General features: G+C 46.0%; 1 protein-coding gene and 2 long non-coding RNA genes across 4 annotated transcripts; 2 read left to right on the top strand and 1 right to left on the bottom strand.

The window, feature by feature from the left end:
- Positions 1–390: 390 nt before the first annotated feature.
- Positions 391–2,687, bottom strand: LOC137477224 (uncharacterized). Its single transcript, XR_011000884.1, has 2 exons — positions 2,569–2,687; positions 391–1,684 (listed from the first exon to the last, which is right to left on the bottom strand). It is a non-coding gene; the product is annotated as an uncharacterized lncRNA (long non-coding RNA).
- Positions 2,688–11,923: 9,236 nt separating this feature from the next.
- NEUROD1 (neuronal differentiation 1) lies at positions 11,924–14,338 on the top strand. 2 transcript variants are annotated; one of them, XM_068196033.1, is made up of 2 exons: positions 11,924–12,066; positions 13,182–14,337. In XM_068196033.1, exon 2 carries the CDS (start codon positions 13,191–13,193, stop codon positions 14,274–14,276), a length of 1,086 nt encoding a protein of 361 aa, XP_068052134.1. In that variant the 5' UTR covers positions 11,924–12,066; positions 13,182–13,190; the 3' UTR covers positions 14,277–14,337. The 2 variants fall into 2 exon arrangements, with proteins under 2 accessions (XP_068052134.1, XP_068052133.1); XM_068196032.1 differs by lacking the exon at positions 11,924–12,066 and having other exon boundaries at positions 13,176–14,338.
- Positions 14,339–16,354: 2,016 nt separating this feature from the next.
- Positions 16,355–18,578, top strand: LOC137477620 (uncharacterized). Its single transcript, XR_011001098.1, has 2 exons — positions 16,355–16,544; positions 16,625–18,578. It is a non-coding gene; the product is annotated as an uncharacterized lncRNA (long non-coding RNA).
- Positions 18,579–23,697: the final 5,119 nt, after the last annotated feature.

Below are 23,697 nucleotides of genomic sequence, written 5' to 3'. Positions count from 1 at the left end.
CGAGGAGCCCCAGTTTAAACACACTGCAATTATCTAAATCCTAATCTGACCGCTTTATGTCGGTCTATGACTGCAGTAATTAGCTGTGGTGCACGAAGCGCTGCGGGCCGAGAGTTAGAGATCAGCAGCCTGTCCCCGTCCCTGCGCCTTCAGCCAGTGGCACAGCTGAGTGAGACCAGAAGTAAAGCAGCAGGTGAATAATACCGAAAATACAAATTTCAGTTTAGAATTACCAGGAAAATAAAGGGAAATACAGCGAGGGAAACGAAAACCTATGCAATTCACACACAATGATAGCAAAGAAATAAATTGTGATGTTGAAATGTGAGGAAAACAGCACAAATTCATCTAAAAAATATGACACTGATCATTTTCAAGATGCACACTGTATGGAATAGAAGATGCTGAAGTAGTTTACTAAGCTATATAGTCAGGTGCAACACCATAACTAAACACTAAAACCACAAGAAAAATAGTATTTTAAAAATCCCTAGAAAATGAAAGCTAAATTTGAAATGTGTTAAAGTATTTTATCGAAGCATACATAAATTAACGTATTTTAAATAAAGCCAATAAGAAAACTAGAAGATATCTTCCCGGAGCACAGAGAAAACCCCAAACAATAATAGGTAGCACATAAAAAATGAGTAACAGATGGACCAACTGGAGGATTGTGCTTAATGTAATTAACATTAGCACTTACTGGTAACGGTTAATGGTCCTATACCATCACACCTCCCAAAACAAAGCCTGATCAGGGACGCAGCAAAAGACGTGAAGTGAACCCTGAGGCATAAGTGCCATTTAGATCATGTTGAAGACATTTTCATCAATCTTCATGAGAAGTAACAGCTATTGGGGAGAAAGAAATGTTAGCATGTTTCCATCTTGTAATCTCTACATTTTCTTAAGTAACTAGACTTTTTCCCAAAAATATTATATATGGCTAATTTCTTCTCATGTCTCTGCTGCTACATTTGAAAGATTTACATCCCTCCAGCTGTCATTCAATAATAGGATCCTATCTGAAAGCACCATTCTGCATTTTAAGACAAGAGCATGAATTTACTGAAATTCTTCAAGAAGCCAAAGAAAGATTTAGTATATACCAGATAAGTGTTTAAAAGGTGGAAATGTTCATGTCACTAGAAAATCCTTTGAATTTTTTATTAAAGTTTGAAAAAAGGTTTCCACATGAAGTTGCTAAAATGCCTTTTTTTCAGTCACAATTATAGTTCTATTCAAAATAACTTTGAATGAACTGATTGTTCATCCAGAAATCAGGTGTTATAAATAATAATTGTATAAGAAAAACCCTTTTTGCTTATAAGATCTTGTTTTTGAAGCTTATCAGCATTGTAGGACTTGAGAAAACTACAGTGTGCTTCACTAGGCAAACCCAGATGGCACTCACTTGATACTGAGGTTGGTTTCCTTTTAGCCTCTTCTTCATCATGTTTGAGAACAAAATTTAAAAAACCCAAAACCTTGAGTCCTACCTAAAAGCAAGTACTACCGAGGAGAGATACCTTTCGAATTATTTCGTATTCACAAACGCAGCCCCGGTTTGTGAATCTGCGTTTTTGCCTTCTCGGGTCAGTCCGTAGGACAAGTTCTTCAGTGCCATCTCCTGGTGGGCGCGATCCGCAGGAAGACTGACAGTGGCGCCGAACCTCATGAAGGGCTGAGAAGATGAAATGTCAATATAGATACTTATTTCTGCCAACTTATTAATCAGAATGACACAATCTAGCGGCAGATAATATTTTTTTAATATGAATTGTATGATTTGTACCAAGCTTTATAATCCTACAGTACTTACATATATACATATATATGAAATTACTTATGGAAGTAAATGGAGCACACAGAGCATTACTGCTTCATGTCTAGAATATGTGAGAAAGATTTTTTTTTCAAAAAAATGCAAATGTGAAGATGGGGGGGGGGTTGTTTGGTTGTTTTGGGTTTTTGTTGTTGTTGGTTTTTTGGTTTTTGTGGGTTTTTTTTGTTTTTTTTTTTTTTTAGTTAGCTTTCTTATTTTCATCATCTAATAAATATTTGTTCTATTGAGTACACAATAAAAGGACATCCCCATCTTCTCTGCCTCAAAAAAATTACCAGGCAATTTTTGCAAAGGAGAAGAGGGCCACTGTCATTATCATCACTTTATTGCTGACTTTACAGCAACCCCTCTGTGCCATCTTCAATTATATATGTGCTGAGCTGGACTGAGGACAGAGGTGGAGAAAAAGAAATTTGTGCTCAGACATTACTGCAATTCCAGAGCAGGACGGAGCACCCACAGACAGAATCCTGCTGCTGTGTGAGCATGGCATTGTCCTGGATGACAGGCAGAGGGGCCTGTTGAGGATACAGCAGCAATGCTGGGAGCTTCCATGGCCCCTGCAGATCGTGGAGCACAGCAGTACCTCTCTGCACATTTTAATTGTGCAAGGCAACTGGCAGCTGGTGTAAGTTGGAGGCATTCTTCATCTTCTCTAATTTATTTTGGAAGTTGATTGGGAATGCAGGAGGCAAATGAGCACAGAAATGGCTCTAAGTTACCTTGTTTCACGTCCTCCCCCACTCCTCCCACTCATCTGCACAGCACTGCCCCCATCACCATCCATCTCTCCACCACAGCAGTAATACACACAAATGAACTTTGTGCAGGTGCTCCATTTGTTCTCAGTTGCCTGTAGGAAGCAAAATATCTGATCAATTATTTTTTGCTTCCTTTAATATTCTAATGTCTGTATGTCACTAAAGGCTTGTTTCAGTATCTTGTAAACTATCTCAGCATAATGGTAAAGAATATTATCTCTAATTTACATCTCAATGAAAAGAAATGAAGATATGTTCTCTTGCACTTAACTGGAAACAAAACAAAGCAAAGCCTTGCTTAAGTTGCCTGTAGCATAAAGTCTATTTAACAATTTCGATTCTTTGTAAAAAGAATTCATAGAAAATACTAAATCTTTTTATCAAATAAATGTTAGCCTTAAGGTTGTTAGAAGCCAGCTTCTGATGGTTGATGCATGAAGTCCTGTGCCACTAGTGATGGACACTGAATGCCTCCTTCTCTGAGTCTGATGTGGACTCTTGTCTGTTTCTTCCCAAATATTACTGTGAATCCTTTTACAGAATTCCCTCCAACCTGGTCTTAGAGAACATCAGTATTTGACTGGATATTTTCTTGCTAGTTTTGTTGCTGACTAAAACAATTCTATTGGCCAGATAAATGAAAGCTGCCATCTCTTCAAACTGAAAATGTAGATCGAAGCAGGATTGTGTGTCTGTTCTTCAGAGTGATGAGCACAGGTGACACATTGGAGTTAACTTGGAGTGAGAATGAAACGTTGCAGATGGACAATGCAATGGGTAGCATGACGTGCTTAAGCCATCCAGGGAGACTTCAGCTTCACTGAAAACCTCTCAGGGGTCATTTTTTCAGAGATCCAAACTACGATAGACAGGACTTCCCTTCTGCTATTCCCACAAAGCTAATAATGAGGAAAAGGACAAAATACTGTAAATGTAACGTAATCCCATACTGAGCCAGATCAAAGGTTCATCTAGCCTGGTAATGATGTTTTCACCAAGTCCATCCCAGATAGTTTAACAAGGAGCAGAAAACAATGCAGTGCCACGAGTCCTGATGGCTCAAAGCAGAACCACATTGCAGCAGAAAAAGTGAGGGTCTCCCTCTATTCCTTTTCCCCCTCTCGCCCTGTCCTTATTCTCTCCTGGCTGTGTGCTTCTGCTTCTTATCCTGCATGTGTGAAGGTGTTTGTCAGGTCTTCTATGAACCAATGTAGCCAGTTCAGTGACAAGAGTTTTCTCAACTGGGTGTCACAGACACCAGATCTGTATCAGAGGATGGAGCAGATTACACCAACAAGAGCAAAGGGAAGAGAGAAAGAGAAAAGTAGGCAGAGGGAGTGAGCCTTCCCACCCTGAGCAGCATCCAGCTGTTACATTTCCCCAGCTGCACAGGGTGACTGACATACTGCCCTGCAGAAATCTCATGGCTTTTACTGAGCCCTCAAGTGCTGGGCTCATTTCCTGTCCTTAATCCAAGGGTGGGAACACAGCAGTGCTGCCAACCACTGGCCAGGCTGACTCCTCACTACTGCTCCTTCCTGTTCACAGCTCCCACACGTCTGTTCACGGCACCTGCTGAATGAGCTGTCCCAAACTTTCAACAGAAAATTTGAAATCAAGGTGATCCAAGAGACTTTTAACTACTTGTGGATCTATAGTAGAAGAAATGGACTATAAATTACTTGAGATAGAGTAAGTGTCTGACACCAACTGAAATTGCCAACTCTTTTCAATAATAAATCGTTTTAGAAGTACAAATCTATCAGAGGTAGAGATGATGTGAACCTTGACCCCCCCAGTTTAAAAGAAAACCAAACAAAAGCAACCTGCTGACAGTTGCTTTGCAATCCTGGACAACTGTAACTTTTAAATTAATTTTGGAAAGAATATGAAGTCATTCTCTTTACTGATAGTTTTACAGAGCATCAGTCTACCTAGAGATGACATGGATAAGGAAGAACTACAGATGATAGCTTGAAATAGATCTTTGAAAAATACATCTTCATGTGATACTCCATATTTCTGCTTCCACCAACGGTGTTAAAAAGTAAGTTTTAAAAATACTAGATCTCATTCTTCATTGTCTTGTCATTAGTTTTGAGGGTTTTTTTTTTGTGTTGCCAAAAAGATTCTGTAAATTCCACAACATGAGGTCTGAGGATAAATATACAGATATACAAAAATCCTAGATTTCTTCTCCACTGCTTCACATGTGAAATTGTCAACTACAGATCTGCAAGCCACCTGAAGAGTGACCAGGTGAGAATTCTCCACTCCTGTTGGAAGGAGAGGTTTAACACCCCCTTTCAACAGTGACCCCACTCTGCAAAGCAGTGGAGAACAGAGTTATTTATTTGCTCTTGTTCAAGTGAACATAAACAACGAGATGCTTTAGCAAACTGACAATAGACTACTAACAAAGGGCCAGATGCTATTATCCACTTGCAAGGGTGAAGAGAGACAAAATGGGTAAATATTTATATTATAGTGGCATGTAACTGGAGCTCACTTGTAGAGAAAACAGCGATTTACAAGCATGTTCCTCCTCCCTTGGGAATCCACATAAACCAAGCAAAGGTTCAGCATTGAGAAAAAAACTCTAACAGAAGGAATAAGCCAGATGAGAGAGCTACAGGGTTTTAGGACCTACTTTTCTCTGGGCTCAGATGATGATTTGCAAAGAGAAATGTTTTCCTGGGCAAGACTCATCATAAATTAACAGGAAAGATCTACCTGGCACATGAGAGAAGTGAGTGTGCATTGTGACACACAGCTTCAGTCCCAGCACCTCAGAAATAGTCCCACCCAGAGCTCTGGGCTAAAGCTCAGCATTAAGGATGTCTCTCTGCAAGATTAGTCCAGCCAGAACATCCTGAACTGTTGCATCACTGTCTGCTCATGCCAGAACTCCACTTACAGCCAGCGTTTCTCCAAAGGGTGTCTGACAGGCTACAGTGTGGAGACTATTCCTCATCTACTGCTTTTTTCAAGCTTGTCCACACCTCTCCCACAGTCACTTAGAGTCACAGCCATCAGTTCTCTGACACAGAGCACATCAACAAGGCTTGCATCTTCCCAGCTGAAAGATCACAGAAAGTTAATTTTGCACAAGAATATACAATAAAATATTTTGGGGTTTGGATGTATTTTTGAACCTCATGGACATTTGCCTTTGAAAGCCCTTGGAACATGATTAAAGTTTATTCATGTCTAGGTTGTGCTTGGTTTCAGCCCTAGGGCTCTGGTATATGCATACCTCCTGAAGGTGAATTTTAAGATTGCCCCCAGACAATGGAGGGCAATGAAATCACACTCTGCAGGAAGTGATATAAGAACAAAAATGCTTTTTTGAATGACAAGATACCATCTTTTCTGTGAATCTTTGCAGTGAAAGAGGGCAAACAAAGTGTGCTATCTAGTGCTTATCCTGTCCTTTGTGGATTAGAGGTTGAGACACCTCCTCAAGAAACAGAGAAGAAGCACATCACGTCAGTGTAGTTCTGGGATAATCACACTCATATCTGGGATAGTTAATGTCCCAGGAGCATCTCTGAAAAGCAGTCACATGTGATGACACACTCTCTTATTTGACACAATGTTGTGAGCTAACAGTGACGGTCATGGGGGTAAAAAGGGAGCAGTAACAGGAATGGCAGAGGAAGGAAATCTCTTAAAATGTGGTGATGTGTGTAACTAAGAATATCCTCATACACACTTAAAGTACTTAGCAAGAGTTTCAGCTGTGAAAGTTGCACTGTACTGTGATGGGACATGATTCTCCATCATGCCCAGCTCACTGTGGAGCACTTAAAGCACAGATCCAGGTGTGAACTCACTCCAAGAGGTAAAAACAAAGCCGTATTATGTAATAAGATTTAGTGATTATTTGAATCTCTTTTTCCATCCCTGTGGATCATTGATTTAACCTTTCTTGTTTTGTTCTCAGGATATTGCTTAAACAAGTAACCATGTTCTGAGATTAATCAGGACCATTTTTGTGTATAACCCTTTAAGAGCATTTTGGCTTTAACTTTCTTCAGTAAAGGAGTACTAACAGAAGCAATAGCTTTGCTAGGAAGTGCAAAATGTTGGCAAAGATGTTCCGATTGGATGGCCATAGGGAACAAACACATAAGCTTTTATGTGCACAGCCTGGGGTTCAACTGCTATTTTTTCTCAGAAGAAAACAAAAGCAGACCTTTTAAAGCCACCACTAAGGAGATTTCTATTTAGAGAATATGCAATAACTCATATTGAGACAAGATTTTAATCTCAGCAAAGCTTTGGATAATCTGCTGGCACCTGTGTTTGATGCTCTTCCACCCCATTGCACTGCTTAGACTGAGGCCAAAGGCCAGATCCTGCAAGTGTGTTTGTGGCAACAGAGCTGCTTACGTGAGGGAGAGTTTTAGCAGAAAAGAGACAAAGACTGGGCAATCTGCCCATGAAAGTATCACTTGTGAGGAAATGACACCAGTGTCATCATCTTTTATATTCCTTTGGAGCCTCATATTCTTTTTAACAAGCACTGCACCAACTGACATTGTTTGTTGTGGTAAATATCATACCAATGCCTTGTGCTGCCTTGCTTGAGGACACAGTGTGAAGTATAGACCACTCAGTCTGAGGGAATCAGGAGAAAGGTAATATCTAGGATGATTTTAGAAAGAATTGGGAAAGGTTTTTCACATGTAGATCTCAGCTGCTGGAGGCTGTGCTCAACCTGTGTGTGATCTAGAGAGATTTTTGTAGAGGTTTCATGATACAAGTAAGCGGGGATGGGTTTGGTACTGTGTAGATACCATTAGAGATGCTGTGGAGTCTTGTTGCTGCTGAGGCCTCTGCATCCAACTGAGATGTGAGCTCCAGTTAACAAGTGTGATGTTTGTACAAATTCAGCCTCTGCAGCTCAAGGAAAGAGAAAGAAATGTACAAAATAAAAATGGGCTTGGGTTTGATATTTTGGGCACACAGTGAATGATGCTGTAAAAGGAGATAATATGGCCAGGCATAGGAAAGAAAAGGAAAAAAATCTACATTGATGTATCTTACATAGATACATCTGTCTTTCATCCCCTTAAAAATGAGCACTCTTCATTTGAAAGGGTTAAAAATAACATCAGATTTCTCTCCTTCTTTGATTCTGTGATTCGTGTGTCCCATTTTAAAGTCTACACCCTGTGAAGAGGAGTGCATTATCAAGGAAAGAGGCTTGCCAGGGACAGAAGGTAATTTCCCGTAGCAGGTGCGTACAGCAGGTGGTACACAGTGTACCTGCAACGAAAAGGTAGATTTAGGCTAAGATTTTATTTAATATGGAAAACTTATTGCATCCTGAGCCACTACTGGGGATGTGCCAAAAATCGTGTCTGCAGCATGATTTATTACGTGAAAATACCACCGAACTAATCAGTGGAGTTACTAATTAATACAAATCTGCATTTTTGCATAAGCAATTAGTGCAAAGAGAGTGCAATGAAAGAGGAAGTTTGACTCATTTAATCTCAGTGTCTATTCAAGCGGAAAGACCCACTAGGGCAAGGCAGTAGGATCTACATTTGGAATTTTTTTTCTTTTGATTAGTTAAAGGAACTAAAAGGTCAAATTATCAATATTTAATTCAAATGGAAATGCATTTGTTCAAGGGGAAAGAAAACACTTTATTTAAACAAGGTGGGACTCTGGGGGTAAATGCCTGGATCAAAAATAATTAGGTTTTGCAGTTACAACAGCATCTAAATCCCTTCTGATAAGAATCCTTTTTCCTAATAACAGAGGTGGTTTGACACCGATAGCAAAGAGTGCTGACGCTATTTAGACTGTAGCTCAGGAGGTAGCCGGCCTACCAAAACAATTTAGACATTTGCTTTAATGGTACGTACTTCTCTGATTTGTTTTTTTTTAATCAATTTGAATTATATTTTAAATCTATTGTGATTTCATAATTGTGTGCACTTGACTAAAAGAGTAATTTTAAAAGCTGATAATTAAACCTTGGTGGTGATGTATTTTCCATTAACTAAATAGAAGTTTACATTTATAGAATTAAAATATCAACAGCATTTATCTAGCAGGGAAAGGCTCAATAAAATTAATACACTGAGGTTTAAGGGGGAAAAGAGCAGAAAAAGCACCTTAATCAGCCGCACCAATTTTGGAGCCCAGATGTACATTGTATCCCAGAGAGACGCTACGAAGCGGTCTCACCCCCCACCGAACCGGTACCGGAGTGGCTCTTCAAAGCGCTGTTCTCCCGCGGTGATTCCCGAGCCACGGCAGCTGGAGCAGGCTGGCCACAGCTCGGGGTGATCTGGGCGATGGGGCTGCCCTCTTCTCCCGTCCCCTCCTCTCGCCGCAGCGTTTGGAAACGGGCGAGCGGGGGAACACCGCGGGCAAACCCCAGCCGGCCCTTCCCGAGCCCGATCCCCACGCCGGCGGCAGCTCCAGCCCCACGGTGCGATGCGGTGGGGTGGGACAGGGACAGCGGGGAGAGACGATTTCCCTTCTCTTTTTTTTGTTCAGGATAACCTTCGTATTTTGTGTGCGTGACTCTCTGGAGAGGGAGAGAACGGGAAACCTGGCAGCGAAAGGAGAGAGCCCGAGCAGCACGGGCTACCCGGGCAGTAAATCACTCGCTCAATTATAAGCGCGGCTTCCTCTCTCCAATAGCTCCAAGCTATTTGGGGAGGCATCTTTCCCCTGCACTCTCGCAGGTGCAATATGAATCAATTATCTTAATTAAGATAATGCCGCAAACCCAAGAGATTTCATCGGGAGCGGATTTCGCGCTCCGGACAACTGTAAGGCGTTTCCACAGCGCTGCTTCCCCCGCAACAAACCCCCCTCCCCGCCTGGCTGGGACAGGGCCCGGCCCCAGCGGCGACCCGCGGAGGGGCCGCGCTCGCCGCCGCCGCGGCGGGCCCCAGGCGGCCCCGGGACCGCCTCCTGCCGCGGCCGGGAGGCAGCCGCTGAGGCGGGAGCGGGGGGCGGCCGGGCCGGACGGAGCTTTGTTGGGACGCGTGCGGTTCGCGTGCCGCGCCGCGGGAGGAGGGGAGGGGGGCGGGAAGCGAGTTAGGGAGGGAGGAAGGGCAGAAAGGAAAAAGAAAAAAGAAAAGGGAAGGATAATAAAAAAAAAAAGGAAAATAAAGAAAAAGTAAAAGAAATAGAAAAGGAAAAGACAAAAGGAAAAAAAATTAAATCATCAAAAAAAAAAAAAATAGAGAGAGAAAAAAAAAATCAAAGGATTCGGAAGCAAAAATAAACAGAAGCCGAATTAGAAGCCAGATGGAGAAGGAGGAGTCTGTAGGTCAGGGAGAAAAAAATAGCCACGCTTGGAGCGATAAAACCAAGCGGCTGGGGGAAGAGGAGAAACAGGGAAGCTGGGAAACTGGAGCCGTTGAGCCAGGGGACGGCCCGAGTTAGGGGAGGCAGAGCCGACTGCCTGCGAGACCGGGAGAAGAAGCAGCGCCGAAGCAGCGGGAAGAGCGGGAAGGATGAAGGCGGAGCGGCGGAGAGCCCCGGCGCGGCGCTCGTCCCTGGCCCCGACGGGCGGCACGGAGCAGCGCCTCGTACCTGTCGGCCCGGCTCCTCCACGGCCACGAGGGTACCCTCGCCAGTCACCGACTGGGACGGAACGAGCTGGGCTCGGCGAGTTTAAGCCCCTCTGTCCGACTGCCTGCTTCTTCACTTGTCTCTCTAGTTACCTGCCAATCGACAGCGTGTTGATTATATTTTGCTCTCAGGAAAGATTACTGTGTTCATCACACGTAGAAGCACACGAGCACCCCAAAGTTCTCACGGCTCCCCGAGATCCAGTTTTGTGCCGGTGCCCTCCTCCCAGTATTTTTGCCTAGTGTTTCCCCAGCGCTCTACATTCCCAGGTGTATTCCCAGACAGACCCATTCAAAGGGACATTTTCCAGCAACCGAGACAGGGACGGACCAGACCCATCTCTCTCCTGCGCTCTCCAAACTTGCTCGAACCTCACTGCCTCCAAAACGCGTCCGTTCCAGCAGCGCGGCAGCCCCAGCAGCTCCCGTTAGTGGGGTCGCGCTCTCTCGGGGGCTGCCGGCCCTGCAGGAGGCCCGGCCCAGCCGCCCAGGGTACGAGCATGCTCCCGGACCCTGGCCCCGGGGCGCCTCTATGGCCAGAGAAGGCTCGCCGCGGGCAGGGGCTATCCACCGATGGGTCGGCGCCGGCGCTTCCCTCCCCTCTGTGCCCCGGGGAAGGGCCGCAGCCGCCGGTGACCCGAGGGTGCCCCGCTCCAGCCCCACCCGCCGGACCTGGTGGCACACACCGCGCTGCTGGCCCTCGCTTCCCACAGAGTACTGGCCGGCTTTGACATAACAAAAAGTAGCTGGCTGCCCTCTGCATTTGATTACCGGGAAGGCGAACATCCCCGGAGTCCCCTCCTGCTGCCTCGCCGGCCCCGGGCTATGTAGGTCACCAGCAGGAGAGAAACATTTTAGAAATAAGCCGACCTGGAAAGTTATCTTCCAAATCCATCTTCTCAGGGCGGAATGATTTGTTTTGCATTTAAAGCCCCAAGAGGTAAAAATAATTTTATTTTTATTGAATAAATATCCGGATAATGCGAGCCGGTAGCACAGCTATAATGCGAGAGGGCTATCTCCCTGCTTAAAGCGCATCCCTAAGGTTTGGCGGCGTTTGCAAACTCCACCGAGGCGTTTAAAGGCTCTAAAGCCACCCCACTCGGCGTCTTTCTCCCAAACTTTCCGTTAACCGGCAGTATTCCTACCGAAAACCCGGGAAAAGCGAACGGGCAGATGTGTGTGTGTGCGTGTGTCACAACAGCCCCGGGACGTCCGTTTTCCCCAGCACCGACCGGCGAAAACCGGGGAAAGAGGAGGGGGACTGTGGCGGCGAGAGGGCGACAAGGACTGGGACAGGGAGTCTCGGGGGGTCGGAGGCGCCCGTTAGATGCAAGGGGGGGCCGCGGGGACCCTCGGTGGCCGCCCCCCAGAACAATGGGAACAATGCGGCTCCGCGGGCCGGCGGCTCGGCGGTGGCGGGCGCGGTGCGGAGCGGTGCGGTGCGGCGGCAGGGCGGCGGGCGCGGTGACAGATGGCGCGGCCCGCGGGTCAGCGCGGGCGTGGCGGCTCCGCGGGCGGGCGCGCGGCCGCATACAAATAAGGGGCGTCACGTGGGGGGGGCGCCGCGCGCCTGACGTGGGCGGCCATATGGCGCGTGCCACCGGGCGGGGCGGGGCGCGGGGCGGGGCGCAGGCGCGCGGGGCGCGGCGGCCGCGCGGTGGCCGGGGCCCGGTGCCGGCCCCCCGCCGCGCATCCTCCGTCCCGCTATATAACGGGGGGAGCCCGGCGCTGGGCAACCTCGGGAAAAAAAAAAAACACCGCACGCACACACGCGCGGCGCCCCCGCACGGAGAGCTGTGCCGGGGTTATGAGACCGTCACCGCGCAGGAGAGGCTGAGCAACGGAGGTAACGGGAAACCGTGTTTTACCCCCGCGGGAAAAGGGTTCGCGGCGGCTGCCGGGGTGGGAGAGGACCCTGCGACGTCGGGGCGGACGGGATATGCCTCTGCCAGAACGGTTCCAGGTTTTATTGTCACTTGCGGTCGTTCCCGCTGGTGTGTGCGGGCACACCTGTATCCGTCCATATACGCACACGTCCGTGTGTGTATACATATCTATATGTAAAAGTGCGTGCGCGTCCATACACACATATAACTGTGCATGTGTGCGTCCGTTTATTACGTTGTACAGACGCATGTTGCATACGTTAATGTGCTTCCACCGATGCACCTCCGAACTTTCGGCTCTCTTTCCCCCGCGGAGCGCGATCGCCACGGTCCCAGCGCAGGCTGTGCCTCGGCGGCCGTGCGGCATTGTTTCTTCCCGGTGTGCCCGACGCTACCGGGGGGCGGTCGCAACCCCACACGGGAAGCGGGGGAACCGATGCCCGTTTGCAAGAGAGTTGGACAACGGAGACGGGAAGCCGGGGCCAGTCCCGCACCTGTTACCACGGGCAGGGACCGCGCAGCCCCGCCGCGGATAGCCGGTGACAGTCCTGTGGACGAAGGCGGGACCGGGGAGCAGGTGCTCGGCGCCCGCTGGGGCGGCACAAGCCCCACGCAAGGAGGTGGCAAGGGGGAGCCGCGGAGAGCGGCGGGGACAGGCGTCACAGGCGCCATCCGTCCCTGTAGGTGCCCTGTGTGTGCGTGTGTCCTCCTTCCCCTATTCGGTAAAAAATATTTGAAGATTTTTTTGAAGCAAAACAAAACAACCCACGCTTGGTCCACTTGCGTCGTGCCGCCCGGGCTGGCTCCCGCACGCATAATCTGCTTATATTCCCCGCTAATATCGGCGAGTTACATAATGGTATTTGAACATATGTTAACTTAATTACAAGGCAGAAATGCGGAGACAATTAAAAGTTTGCCCTGGCACGGTGGGGAATCCAGGGCTTCCCTCGGGAGGGGGCGGCGGGACCGGGGAGCAAAGCGCGGGTAACTTCTCCCCACGGGTGGTCGCACGGAGCCACGGCCGCTGCTCCGGGTGCTGACACGTCTCTTTCCTGTCTCCTCCGCCATGCAGAGGCTCACCATGACCAAGTCGTACAGCGAGAGCGGGCTGATGGGCGAGCCCCAGCCGCAGGGCCCCCCCAGCTGGACGGACGAGTGCCTCAGCTCCCAGGACGAGGAGCACGAGGTGGACAAGAAGGAGGAGGACCTGGAGGGTCTGCACGCCGAGGCGGAGGAGGACTCCTTGCGGAACGGAGAGGAGGAGGACGAGGAAGACGACTTGGACGAAGAGGAGGAGGAAGAGGAGGAGGAGGAAGACGACGACCAGAAGCCCAAGAGGCGGGGCCCCAAGAAGAAGAAGATGACCAAGGCGCGCATGGAGCGGTTCAAGCTGCGGCGCATGAAGGCCAACGCCCGGGAGCGCAACCGCATGCACGGGCTGAACGCGGCCCTGGACAACCTGCGCAAGGTGGTGCCCTGCTACTCCAAGACGCAGAAGCTCTCCAAGATCGAGACCCTGCGCCTGGCCAAGAACTACATCTGGGCGCTCTCCGAGATCCTCCGCTCGGGCAAGAGCCCGGACCTGGTGTCCTTCGTGCAGACCCTCTGCAAGGGCCTGTCGCAGCCCACCACCAACTTGGTGGCCGGCTGCCTGCAGCTCAACCCGCGGACTTTCCTCCCCGAGCAGAGCCAGGAGGTGCCGCCGCACGTGGCGGCGGCGGCGGCGGGCGCGCCGTTCCCGGCGCATCCCTACCCCTACCAGTCGCCGGGCTTGCCCAGCCCGCCCTACGGCACCATGGACAGCTCCCACCTCTTCCACCTCAAGCCGCCGCACGCCTACGGCGCCGCGCTGGAGCCCTTCTTCGAGAGCGGGCTGGCGGAGGGCGCCAGCCCCGCCTTCGACGGGCCGCTCAGCCCGCCCCTCAGCGTGAACGGCAACTTCTCCTTCAAGCACGAGCCGGCCGCCGACTTCGACAAGAGCTACGCCTTCTCCATGCACTACCCCGCCGCCGCCGCCGCGCTGGCCGCCGCGCCCGCCCACGCCGCCATCTTCCCGCCCGCCGCCTCCCGCTGCGAGATCCCGGTGGACGGGCTGGCGCCGTACGAGGGCCACCCGCACCACGAGCGCGTCCTCAGCGCCCAGCTCAACGCCATCTTCCACGACTGAGCCTCCCCGCGCCGCAGGGAGGGCCGGGGGAGCCGCGCCCGCCGCCCGCCACCGCCTTGTTTACAGCGGGCGGCCCGGCGGGTCCCCCGCTCACCCGCTGTCTTTGCTTCCGCTCCTCGGAGCGACGCTGTAAATTGGGGTAGGGGCATTGGGATCGCGTCAATATTACCTGATCGGGATAACAAAATCACAAGCAATAATTAGGATCTATGCAATTTTTAAACTAGCGATGGGCCAATTACAAAATATATATGAAATCTATATTTTTCAACCAACGTTTTACTACTTGTTACCTTTCCCATGCTGAATTATTTTGTTGTGATTTTGTACAGAATTTTTAATGACTTTTTATAATGTGAATTTCCTATTTTAAACCATGCAGCTTCATCAATTTTTATACATATTGGAAAGGTAGAATTATATCTAATTTATACAAAATGATTTAACTAATTTAAACCAGCAGAAAAGTGCTTAGAGAAGTTATGTTGCCTTAGCACTTCTTTCCTTTTCAAATAGATGAAGAAGAAAAAAAAAATGCACAATCCGGGCAATTTCTTTCCCATCCAAGTCTCTTTTAAATTTTTTTTCTTTTTTCTTTATTTCTTTTTCCTTTACCCCGTACAATAAGAACCAGATCCCCTAGGTCTTGAGAAGATATAAGAACGATAGACTTATTTTCTATTAAAACATATCATTTCAACACATTACTTGCACAAACTTGTATATAAAGATTATAAGCAAATGCCAACACCCTTTTTAAATCGAAAGCTGCTTGACTATCACATACAATTTGCACTGTTTCTTTTAGTCTTTGAAACCCTTGGCATTCCGTGTTTTTGGTTTATTGGATTTTTTGGTTTGTTTTGGTTTTTCTTCTTCTTTTTTTTTTTTTTTTTTTTTTAAGATAACTTGAAGATGTTAATGTTTCCAGGCGCTATAAATGCATGATTTTATACATGTTCACAAAATCCGTGGTTGTCATATGCTCATTTTATAAATCTGAACCGAAATCTAATCAGGTTGTTAAAGTCGGGCTATATACCTATTGTAGTCGATTAGTACGGTAGCTTGAAACAAATTCAAACCATTTAATCCGTAATTAGAACAATAGCTATTGCATGTACAATGCAGTCCAGAATAAGTGCTGTTTGAAATGTAACGCTGGTTCAACTGGAATCAATCTGTACTGTAATTTTGTTTGTAATCCTGTATATTATGGTGTAATGCACACTGGGATTTTAGAAAAAAAACATCCATCCTTTGGCAAGAACATAGTATTGAACATTTGGTCGAATGTTGCATTTTTCCTTAAATGTGATTTTTTTTTTTCTTAGTGTAAGTAATTCCTATGGGATTATTGTTTTATTCGGATAGCTCATGAAAGGTGCAACACTTATTATTTGTAGAATAAAATTGGGCTAAAAAAGGACACGCGTTCTTTACTTACCTTGAGAAGCACTCGGGGTGGGGGCGTTCGTCTGTTTACAGCGAACCCGGCTATTTGCAATGCTGATTTCTTGAATGAGGGGAACGGGGCAGAAGCGCAGTTCGCCTGGGAGCTGCGGCTGCCAGGTCCCGCACCCGCCCGGGCAGCTCAGCCCGGCCCTGCGGCCCGCGGCTCTGCCCTGCCCTGCCTGCCTCGGGATGTCCGCAGCCAGCCCCGGCCCGCGGCTCTGCCCTGCCTGCCTCGGGATGTCCGCAGCCAGCCCCGGCCCGCGGCTCTGCCCTGCCTGCCTCGGGATGTCCGCAGCCAGCCCCGGCCCGCGGCTCTGCCCTGCCCTGCCTGCCTCGGGATGTCCGCGGCCAGCCCCGGCCCGCGGCTCTCCGCTCCCGGCCTCGGGATGTCCGCAGCCAGCCCCGGCCCGCGGCTCTGCCCTGCCTGCCTCGGGATGTCCGCGGCCAGCCCCGGCCCGCGGCTCTGCCCTGCCTGCCTCGGGATGTCCGCGGCCAGCCCCGGCCAGGACCCGCACACCGGGAGCGGGCGCTTCGGCCCCGGCGTGACGGCAGCAGGTGCGCCTTCCCCCCGGCAAGGCAGACCTGAACCCGCACTATCGATTCATCGTCCCCTCCTCTTCCCAGACGGGAGATGTATTCCTTTAATCTTCACCTATTATTCTGAGGCTTAAGATACACGGAGACACAACCTGCGGGAGAGCAATTCCCCTAATGACCAGGAACAATTATCAACAGGTCTTTGCCTCTGACCATCAGAAGCAGATTTAAGACGTTACCTGAAATACTTTATATGAAGCCTCTCACAAAGCGGAGGTATTTAATAAATATTTCAGCTAAACCCAGCAGAAAGTAAACAAGCTTTCATATGGATGAGGGCATTTTCTTTCCCCCAGGAGAAATCAAGCTTCTGGCGTCTATTTTAAAGGTGTTTGTAGCTATGGAAATCCAACGTGTAAGCATGGCAAACCTGTCCTAGCAGTTCAGCAGCCCCTGCTGCCAGGCTTCTCCGTTAAAAACATGCTAAAATTTAATTATGATGCCGACTGATGCATTTTGCAGCATCTCCCTGCATTTCGCCAGAGCCTGCAGCTCCACACTAGAAAACTGTTGCTGAATCTGAAATGAAAGAACGCAAAAGGCAACTTTTCAAGCACCCATTAACCTTTCACAATCAGTGGCAATACAGGTAAGTGTGCCTCAGATAACCCGAGGGGGATAAATGAATGATGATTTTTCAGATAAAATTGAAAAAGCTGACCCAGGCTTGCTTGCCTTCTGGTTATGTGCCTTCTTCCTAAATACAAGGATTCTTCTAGTCAGTCAAGGGGCAACTCACATGCCACCATCTTTTATTCAAAGGCAGGCACAGATGTTCCTTCTGCAGGGGAGGTTTTAATTTATGAAAATGATATTGTTTATGCATGAATGCACTCTGCATAACACACAGTACTTCCATCTGATGAGAGAAATACCACAGAACCAGTGCCAATGTCAGGAACATATTCTGCAAATTTAGTCGCTTAAATGTTTAATGAATATTTGGAAGGCATTTCCAAAGCACAAGAAACCTTTTTGATTACCTTTTCTTTTTCCACTGTTGATAACAAAATTCAACTCCTCCAGCCAATGCAACCTACTTAAAAGATCTACCTAGGCTATCTCAGTACTTGCTACTGTGATACTTCAGAGAAAGTAATGTTATGTAATGTTATTTTAATGTTATGAGCAATCTAATAAGGAAAATTAATTAGGCATTTTCTTAACTAGAGGCTCTATTTTGCAAATCACTTGCAAGTTTTCTTATTTCAATTAGTTTTGGGTGTTTTTTCCCTACCACCACTCTTATACTGGAGACCTTCCCCCCTCCCCTGCTTTGCTGATGCTTCTGAGGTCTCCATGATATTTCTTTCATACTATTAACATCAAGCCAAATGTTGAAATTTCTGCTCCTGACTCCCACGGGAAGATCTATCAAGGTCTCTTTTAATGGAAAGAATTACTCACACTGTTCCTGTCCTATGAACATATCGCTAATTAACTAAGGCTATAGTGGGATTATCCAACTTCCGCATGCAGAGAAAATTCTGGGGTTGATTTGTACCCACACACACACTGGGTCAGCCAGCACAGGCCTAAAACTCTGTTTCTAGGGCTGGTTGTGACCAATGGCCTTTCCCTTCTTCTTTATGACATACTTCTGACAGCAGAAATTGCTCTGCCACCAGTGCATGCTTGAGGTTAAATCTGCAGGTATACAAGACACAGTCACGACTTGCAGCTGTTCCCTTCTTGGTGTTCTGGAACAACAGAAGAGGCTCTGTGGAGGTTGTGAACCTATTGTAGGCTGTGACAGATGCAGCTGAGGAGTCTGAAATGGTGGAATTCCAGGATACATCCACAAGATGCCTGGGAGACTGAACCCTCTGGTTTTACCTAGCCCAAATGAAAAATGTGCATGAACAACATCAGACCTTGGTCCAGTGCACTCAGAAGGAGTCTCCAGGTGCAGGGAAGTAGATTCAAGAAAAACCAAGATTCCTGAATTCACCAGAAGAAAACAGAGAGCAGCTTTCTCTAAAAGATACTGTTACAGAAGTTTAATAAACTAACATGGAAAAGCAACATGCAGTTCCAGAGGTAATAAGGATTAATAGAAATAATTCTAAACTAAGTACTGAGAGCAAACAAACCAATTCTTTTCTATCTTCCATAAGAGTAAAGAAATCTTGCAATTATTTCAATATTGTAACTGATTAAAACTAGATCCACCATTACCTTATCAATTGCTTTTGACATATTAAAAACATGAGTCTTTTTTAAAAAAATACAGTACTTCTGGTCAGAGAACCATTCTTTCAAATAGTTTTAAAAACTACAGTTACAAGTCATTCTCTTTTATATATATAAAAGATACCTTAAGATTAAAAAAATCAAACAAAACCCACTCATTTCTCACTCATTTCTATTGAGGGAGAACAGAAATGAAAATTGGAGTTCTGCCTGGTGCTGTATCAGGGAAAATATGCAGAAATTGGTCTTTGTTTTTATTGACCAAGATGGGTTCTATGGTAATTATTTCAGAAATTATAAATGGTCTACACTCTTTCCTTAGCTGGAAATCCCATATTATAAAAAATCCTTGAAAAACATAGTACATAAATACAAACTGAAACAGTGAGCTGAAGAACTACAAATACACTAATATCTACATAAGTGTTTTTTAAATAATTCATATATGTGTTTTGCAAACTGTCAGAAGCTATGCAATACAAAATTAAAACTGACAATGCTCTCAAAGCATTCTCTTAAGTATTTAGGTTGCCTACAGGGTATGTAAAACATAGAATATCAGCCCTAGTTTTCAGTTCCCTAGCTTGTAGCAGTTTGCAGCATAGACTTAACTGCATTTTGCATGAAATAAAAGCAACTAATAGTCACATGTTTACCAACACTGTGACAGAGCAATAGAAAATAAGATTCAGAGGGAAAAATTACCTTAAAAAGATAGCATACCAACCTTAATTCAAAGAAAAGACAATATACTCTGATCAATACATTCTCATTTCATATTCTTCCTATTACCACATTTTCTTCTACTGTTCTGATTAAGAATAATTTCAGTTCATTGTATCAGGGAATGTCAGGAAAGGCTGCAACTTCTTATACCTGCATAATAATTTCACTTATCTTTGTTCTCTTTGCAAAGGTTTATCTATTTCCTTACCTACTTTTCTTTCTCTGTTCTTTAAGGTTTTCCTTCTTTTGAAAATTTGAAGATGTTTAGCAATAGCAATGCTCTTTTCTACAGACCATTTATACCATTTTCCTTCAGAATAATTTATGGCTTTGCTTATCATGCAAAAAATTTGGTGTTCTGCTTAATGCCACTTCTTTATGGTAAACCAATTCAGAGCTGAATTAATATTAAGAGGTACAAAAGATTATTTTCTAAAGTAGAAATGTAAGAAAGGAGCATACTTAGGAGAGCTAATATCTGTGAATGAACAGCTGAAGTATAACTGACTCTACACTAAACTCTCATTGTATAAACACGTACTGTAGCCAGAAAAACATGCAAGCCAAGGGTTTGCTGCCAACTTCAAAATTCAGGTTTGTCCAGAAGGAAATCTCCATTAGCTACAGAAAACAAGTTAGCTACCAGAAATGTTCAGTCAAAAGCTCTGAAATGAGGATATTTTCCCCAGAGTGTCCCCTCATCACTTCTTGTCTAAATTCCTGTTCCTTAACTTGAACATCACATTTCTTATGAATCCAAAAAACTGGCCTACTTACCTCATTGCCTTTTTACAGACACTTTTTTTGAGGTGGGAGGACATATTTTCCAATAGTAAGCTTTACCTGCTCGCTGTCCTTCAGTTAACACTAGTTGTACTTCCCTCACTCACTATTTCTGTCACAGGTTGTCCTACCTCTTTCTTCACAAGGTTCTTCTGGAAAAGAGTTCTGAGGCTCTCACTACTTCTTAGCATCTAGAGAGCAAGGGATGATTTCCAGAAAGAGACACTGTTAGTTAAGGAGAGCTTAGTTCCTCTCCTTGTTTCCTACAACCTCTTGGTCTGGAGGATGCTTCGCTCTCCTAGGCCATCTGATTGTGCTCAAGGCCAGCACCCTGACCTTGGACAAAACCTCGCCTGGGTCCAGACTGCTGAGAACAAACTCTAAGAAACCACTAGGGAGATGTCCCCTCCCTCATGCAAGATCTGTGATTTAGAAGAGGCTCTTAAGTGTGGTGTCTGCCTTAGTCTTATTGCAGTCATATCTGTGCCATATCCAGGTCCCGACTCACAAACTCGATATTCTTGTCTGACTTTGGACCTGCCTTGATAACACAAGCTTCCCTGGTGGCTGCTGGGCTAGTACTGTCACCTGACCTGACCTAATAACTCTGCTTTTCAGCTTGATGCTGGACCTAGCTTGACACAAGGGGTTTATTTGGCTATCTGGGCTCTTGTTGTCTTTAGCTACACACAGTTCTGTTCGCCTTGGTCAGGTATATGGGATCCTACCTGACTTGTAATCACTCTAAACCCCATTTCCTTTATGAAGCAGCCTGCTCCTACTGTTCCTCAGAATTCCTCCTGTTGTGCTTCTGCTGCAAGACCCATGAGGCCAATACTGAGCCTTAAAAACCTTGAGCATCCCCACCCATAACCCCCTCACCGACACTACCCATGAGCCTGGAGCTCTATTCAAGTTCAGTCTGGGACTACAACTTTTTCAATTACAGATGCTGTGTGATGCTGGTCTGCAGCTCAGCCACAGTCCTGATCTGGCTCTGGACCCTGCTGATCCAGACCTGCCTCATCATTATAAACTTGGCTGATGATTTGGGTCTTTGATGGATTCTAACACCCTCCCCAGACTTCCTTGCTCAGGTACCTTTGCATGTAGGCTCCGTGCTCCATGCTCTTGAATGCCTACTATACAATTCCTACTGATTGTCTTGCATCTTCTTTCTCTGATACAAGAGCATCACAGAAGATACTACATTAGATCATCAATACACACAACCATTTCTTACAAGAAAGTTAAAGGGAATTTTATGTGTGAGAGTTCCAGACATAGCCTAGAAAAACTGATAAAATTATATTGCTGGACTATTCCATACATTTCCAAGTTTAGTGTGCAAATCTGAAATTTGTGATAACTAAAAATAAAAGTCTGTTAGAATAGACTTGTTTGGAACCTTTCCCCCCAGGAAAAATTGTCTGTCTCAGATTTACAAAGAATTGTGGGCACTGAGGATCTGTGAACATCAGCAAAACACAATGAACAGAATTTTATTGGTTTTTGTTACTGTGTAGAGTTCTCGTACTATTTTATGTTTCTATCTAATATATTTAGTACCTTAACTGTTACTGTTTTAATAGACTTTTCAAGTAATACCTATAAGAAGGTGCTAGAAGTTTTAATTACATCAGTTGAAGGATAAAACAAGTCTCTTAGGAACTGCAGTAGTTTCCCACCGGTGGCACTGAAAACACTATTTTTTTAGGGTTCTAAGCCAGTTATCAATTTACCCTTTCTTCTACCTTAGGAGAAATTATCTGGTCATAATATATAACATACACTAAGTGGTATAGGCTAATAAATTGTCCCAGAAACAAATACAAATGACTGCAGGGAATTATACAGGGCATACAGCCTCAAAAGAGATTTGACTACAGCTTCATGTTATGCTTTATCTTCCAGTTCATGATTTAGCTTTCCTCTTGAATGACATCAGGGCAAACACATAAAGATCACTAACACCAAATAACAGCAACAGATGAGCTGGTTCATCTACTGCTGTATCAGAATGATAAATGTTAAGGCAAGCTTGTTTGGCTCACAGTTTTTCCTGCCTCATCACTCATTTCTTTTGCTTAAAGATATTTTGCCCAAAACTTCTACACTCTGCACATAATTTCAATTATTTATACCTTATTCTATCTGATTACTTTGCAGTTGAGATATTTATATCCCAACAAAGAAGACCTAAGGGACAAAACAAAAATTGACATAATTACTAAAAGCTTTAAGCAAACATAAACCTTATGTGGTCATGTGATTCAGAAAGGCGAATTGGTGATGACTGCATTTCAGTAAAATCTGTATTAATGGCTCGATGCAAATTGAAAATGGATTGCATATTTAACAGATATTCGGAATATGCTTTAAACATGGCAAAGAAATAGATGGAAATAAGTATCAAAAAGTTGTACCATGATGACTTTTAAAATGTGTCTTAAACCTGTCTTCTCAGCTACATAATAAGTAGCTTGGTACTGGCTTTTTATGGAATTATGAAAGAAGGCAACATGCCTTGAGAACATGCATCATCTCGTGAGCTCTTGGCTGGTTTGACTGCAACCAACATTTCTCTTCTACAAGGCTAGACATCACAGGATACTCTAACATGTGGCTTAAACTGTATCTGGTATCCATCAGCAAAGGGCAATGTTTTCAACGTATTGCTTTATTTCTCAGAAGGACAATTACATTTGTATTGTTACAAACATTAAAAATAGAATTACTGAACTTCTTGTTTGAGAATATCCTTTTACGCCCTAGCAAGCCACCATTACTTAATAAAACTTTATAAATGTACAAGTTTAGCCCTTACAGGCTCAGGGACTTGGCCCTGCACTCTAACATGATTGTAATCAGTGAATCTTACAGCAGCTCTGAGTAAAGCTATTGTACTTCCAAGCAGTAAAGTCTATATATAGAGCAAGAGTAAAGTGGTCTTCCTCCCCTGCATTCAAGCTTTGAGGATGAGGGATGACTATGCAAGCTTTCTGGGTATTCTTTCTTCACTGGCCCACTCGATAGCGGATCTGTTCTAGTATGAGTCAGTATCAGACTTCGAGTCACTGTTTTGAGTGGTCGTTACAAATGAAGGGTATAGCTGGGTGATGTCTCCACCCGGGTTTATGGCAATAATCTGTTTTGCAGCAGGAATGCAGACATGGTATTTACATTAAGGTTATGTCAGAGTCACAATTTGTGAAAGACTCAGCCTTTTTAGCATGGAAGGGCTATTAGAACTTCACGTCGTAGTTTTCAGAAGCTAAGTAATAGCAATTTTGTTAATGATAACAGAAAAGTGGAAGACGTGGGACTCTGACAAGGAAAATTAATTTCTGTAGTGGGAGCATTCCTTCCTCGGAGAAGTAATGAGGAGAGCACAGCGCTGAGATGCCCGAGTGCCTTCGGGCCGCTGTTCCCCGTGGGCAGCGCACCAGACACGGGTCCGGCCGGTGCCGCCCTGCGCTCTGCAAGGTCCCGGCAGCCGAGCCCCCTGTCCCGCCGCTGCCGGAGGCACGGGAGCTGCCCCGGTGCCGGCCGAGGACGCGGCCGCGACTCCGGCCCGGGCCGGGCGCCCTGCCGCCGGCCCCCGGGCGGTCCGGCCCCGCCCGCGGGGCGGGGCGGGCGCCGCTCGGCCCGGCGGGCCGCGGGCGGT

Source organism: Anomalospiza imberbis, chromosome 7, assembly GCF_031753505.1.
Source record: "Anomalospiza imberbis isolate Cuckoo-Finch-1a 21T00152 chromosome 7, ASM3175350v1, whole genome shotgun sequence".
In the NCBI taxonomy this organism is placed as follows: Eukaryota; Metazoa; Chordata; class Aves; order Passeriformes; family Viduidae; genus Anomalospiza; species Anomalospiza imberbis.
Note: the sequence above shows the minus strand (reverse complement) of the source record. Positions and strands in the feature narration are given on the sequence as shown.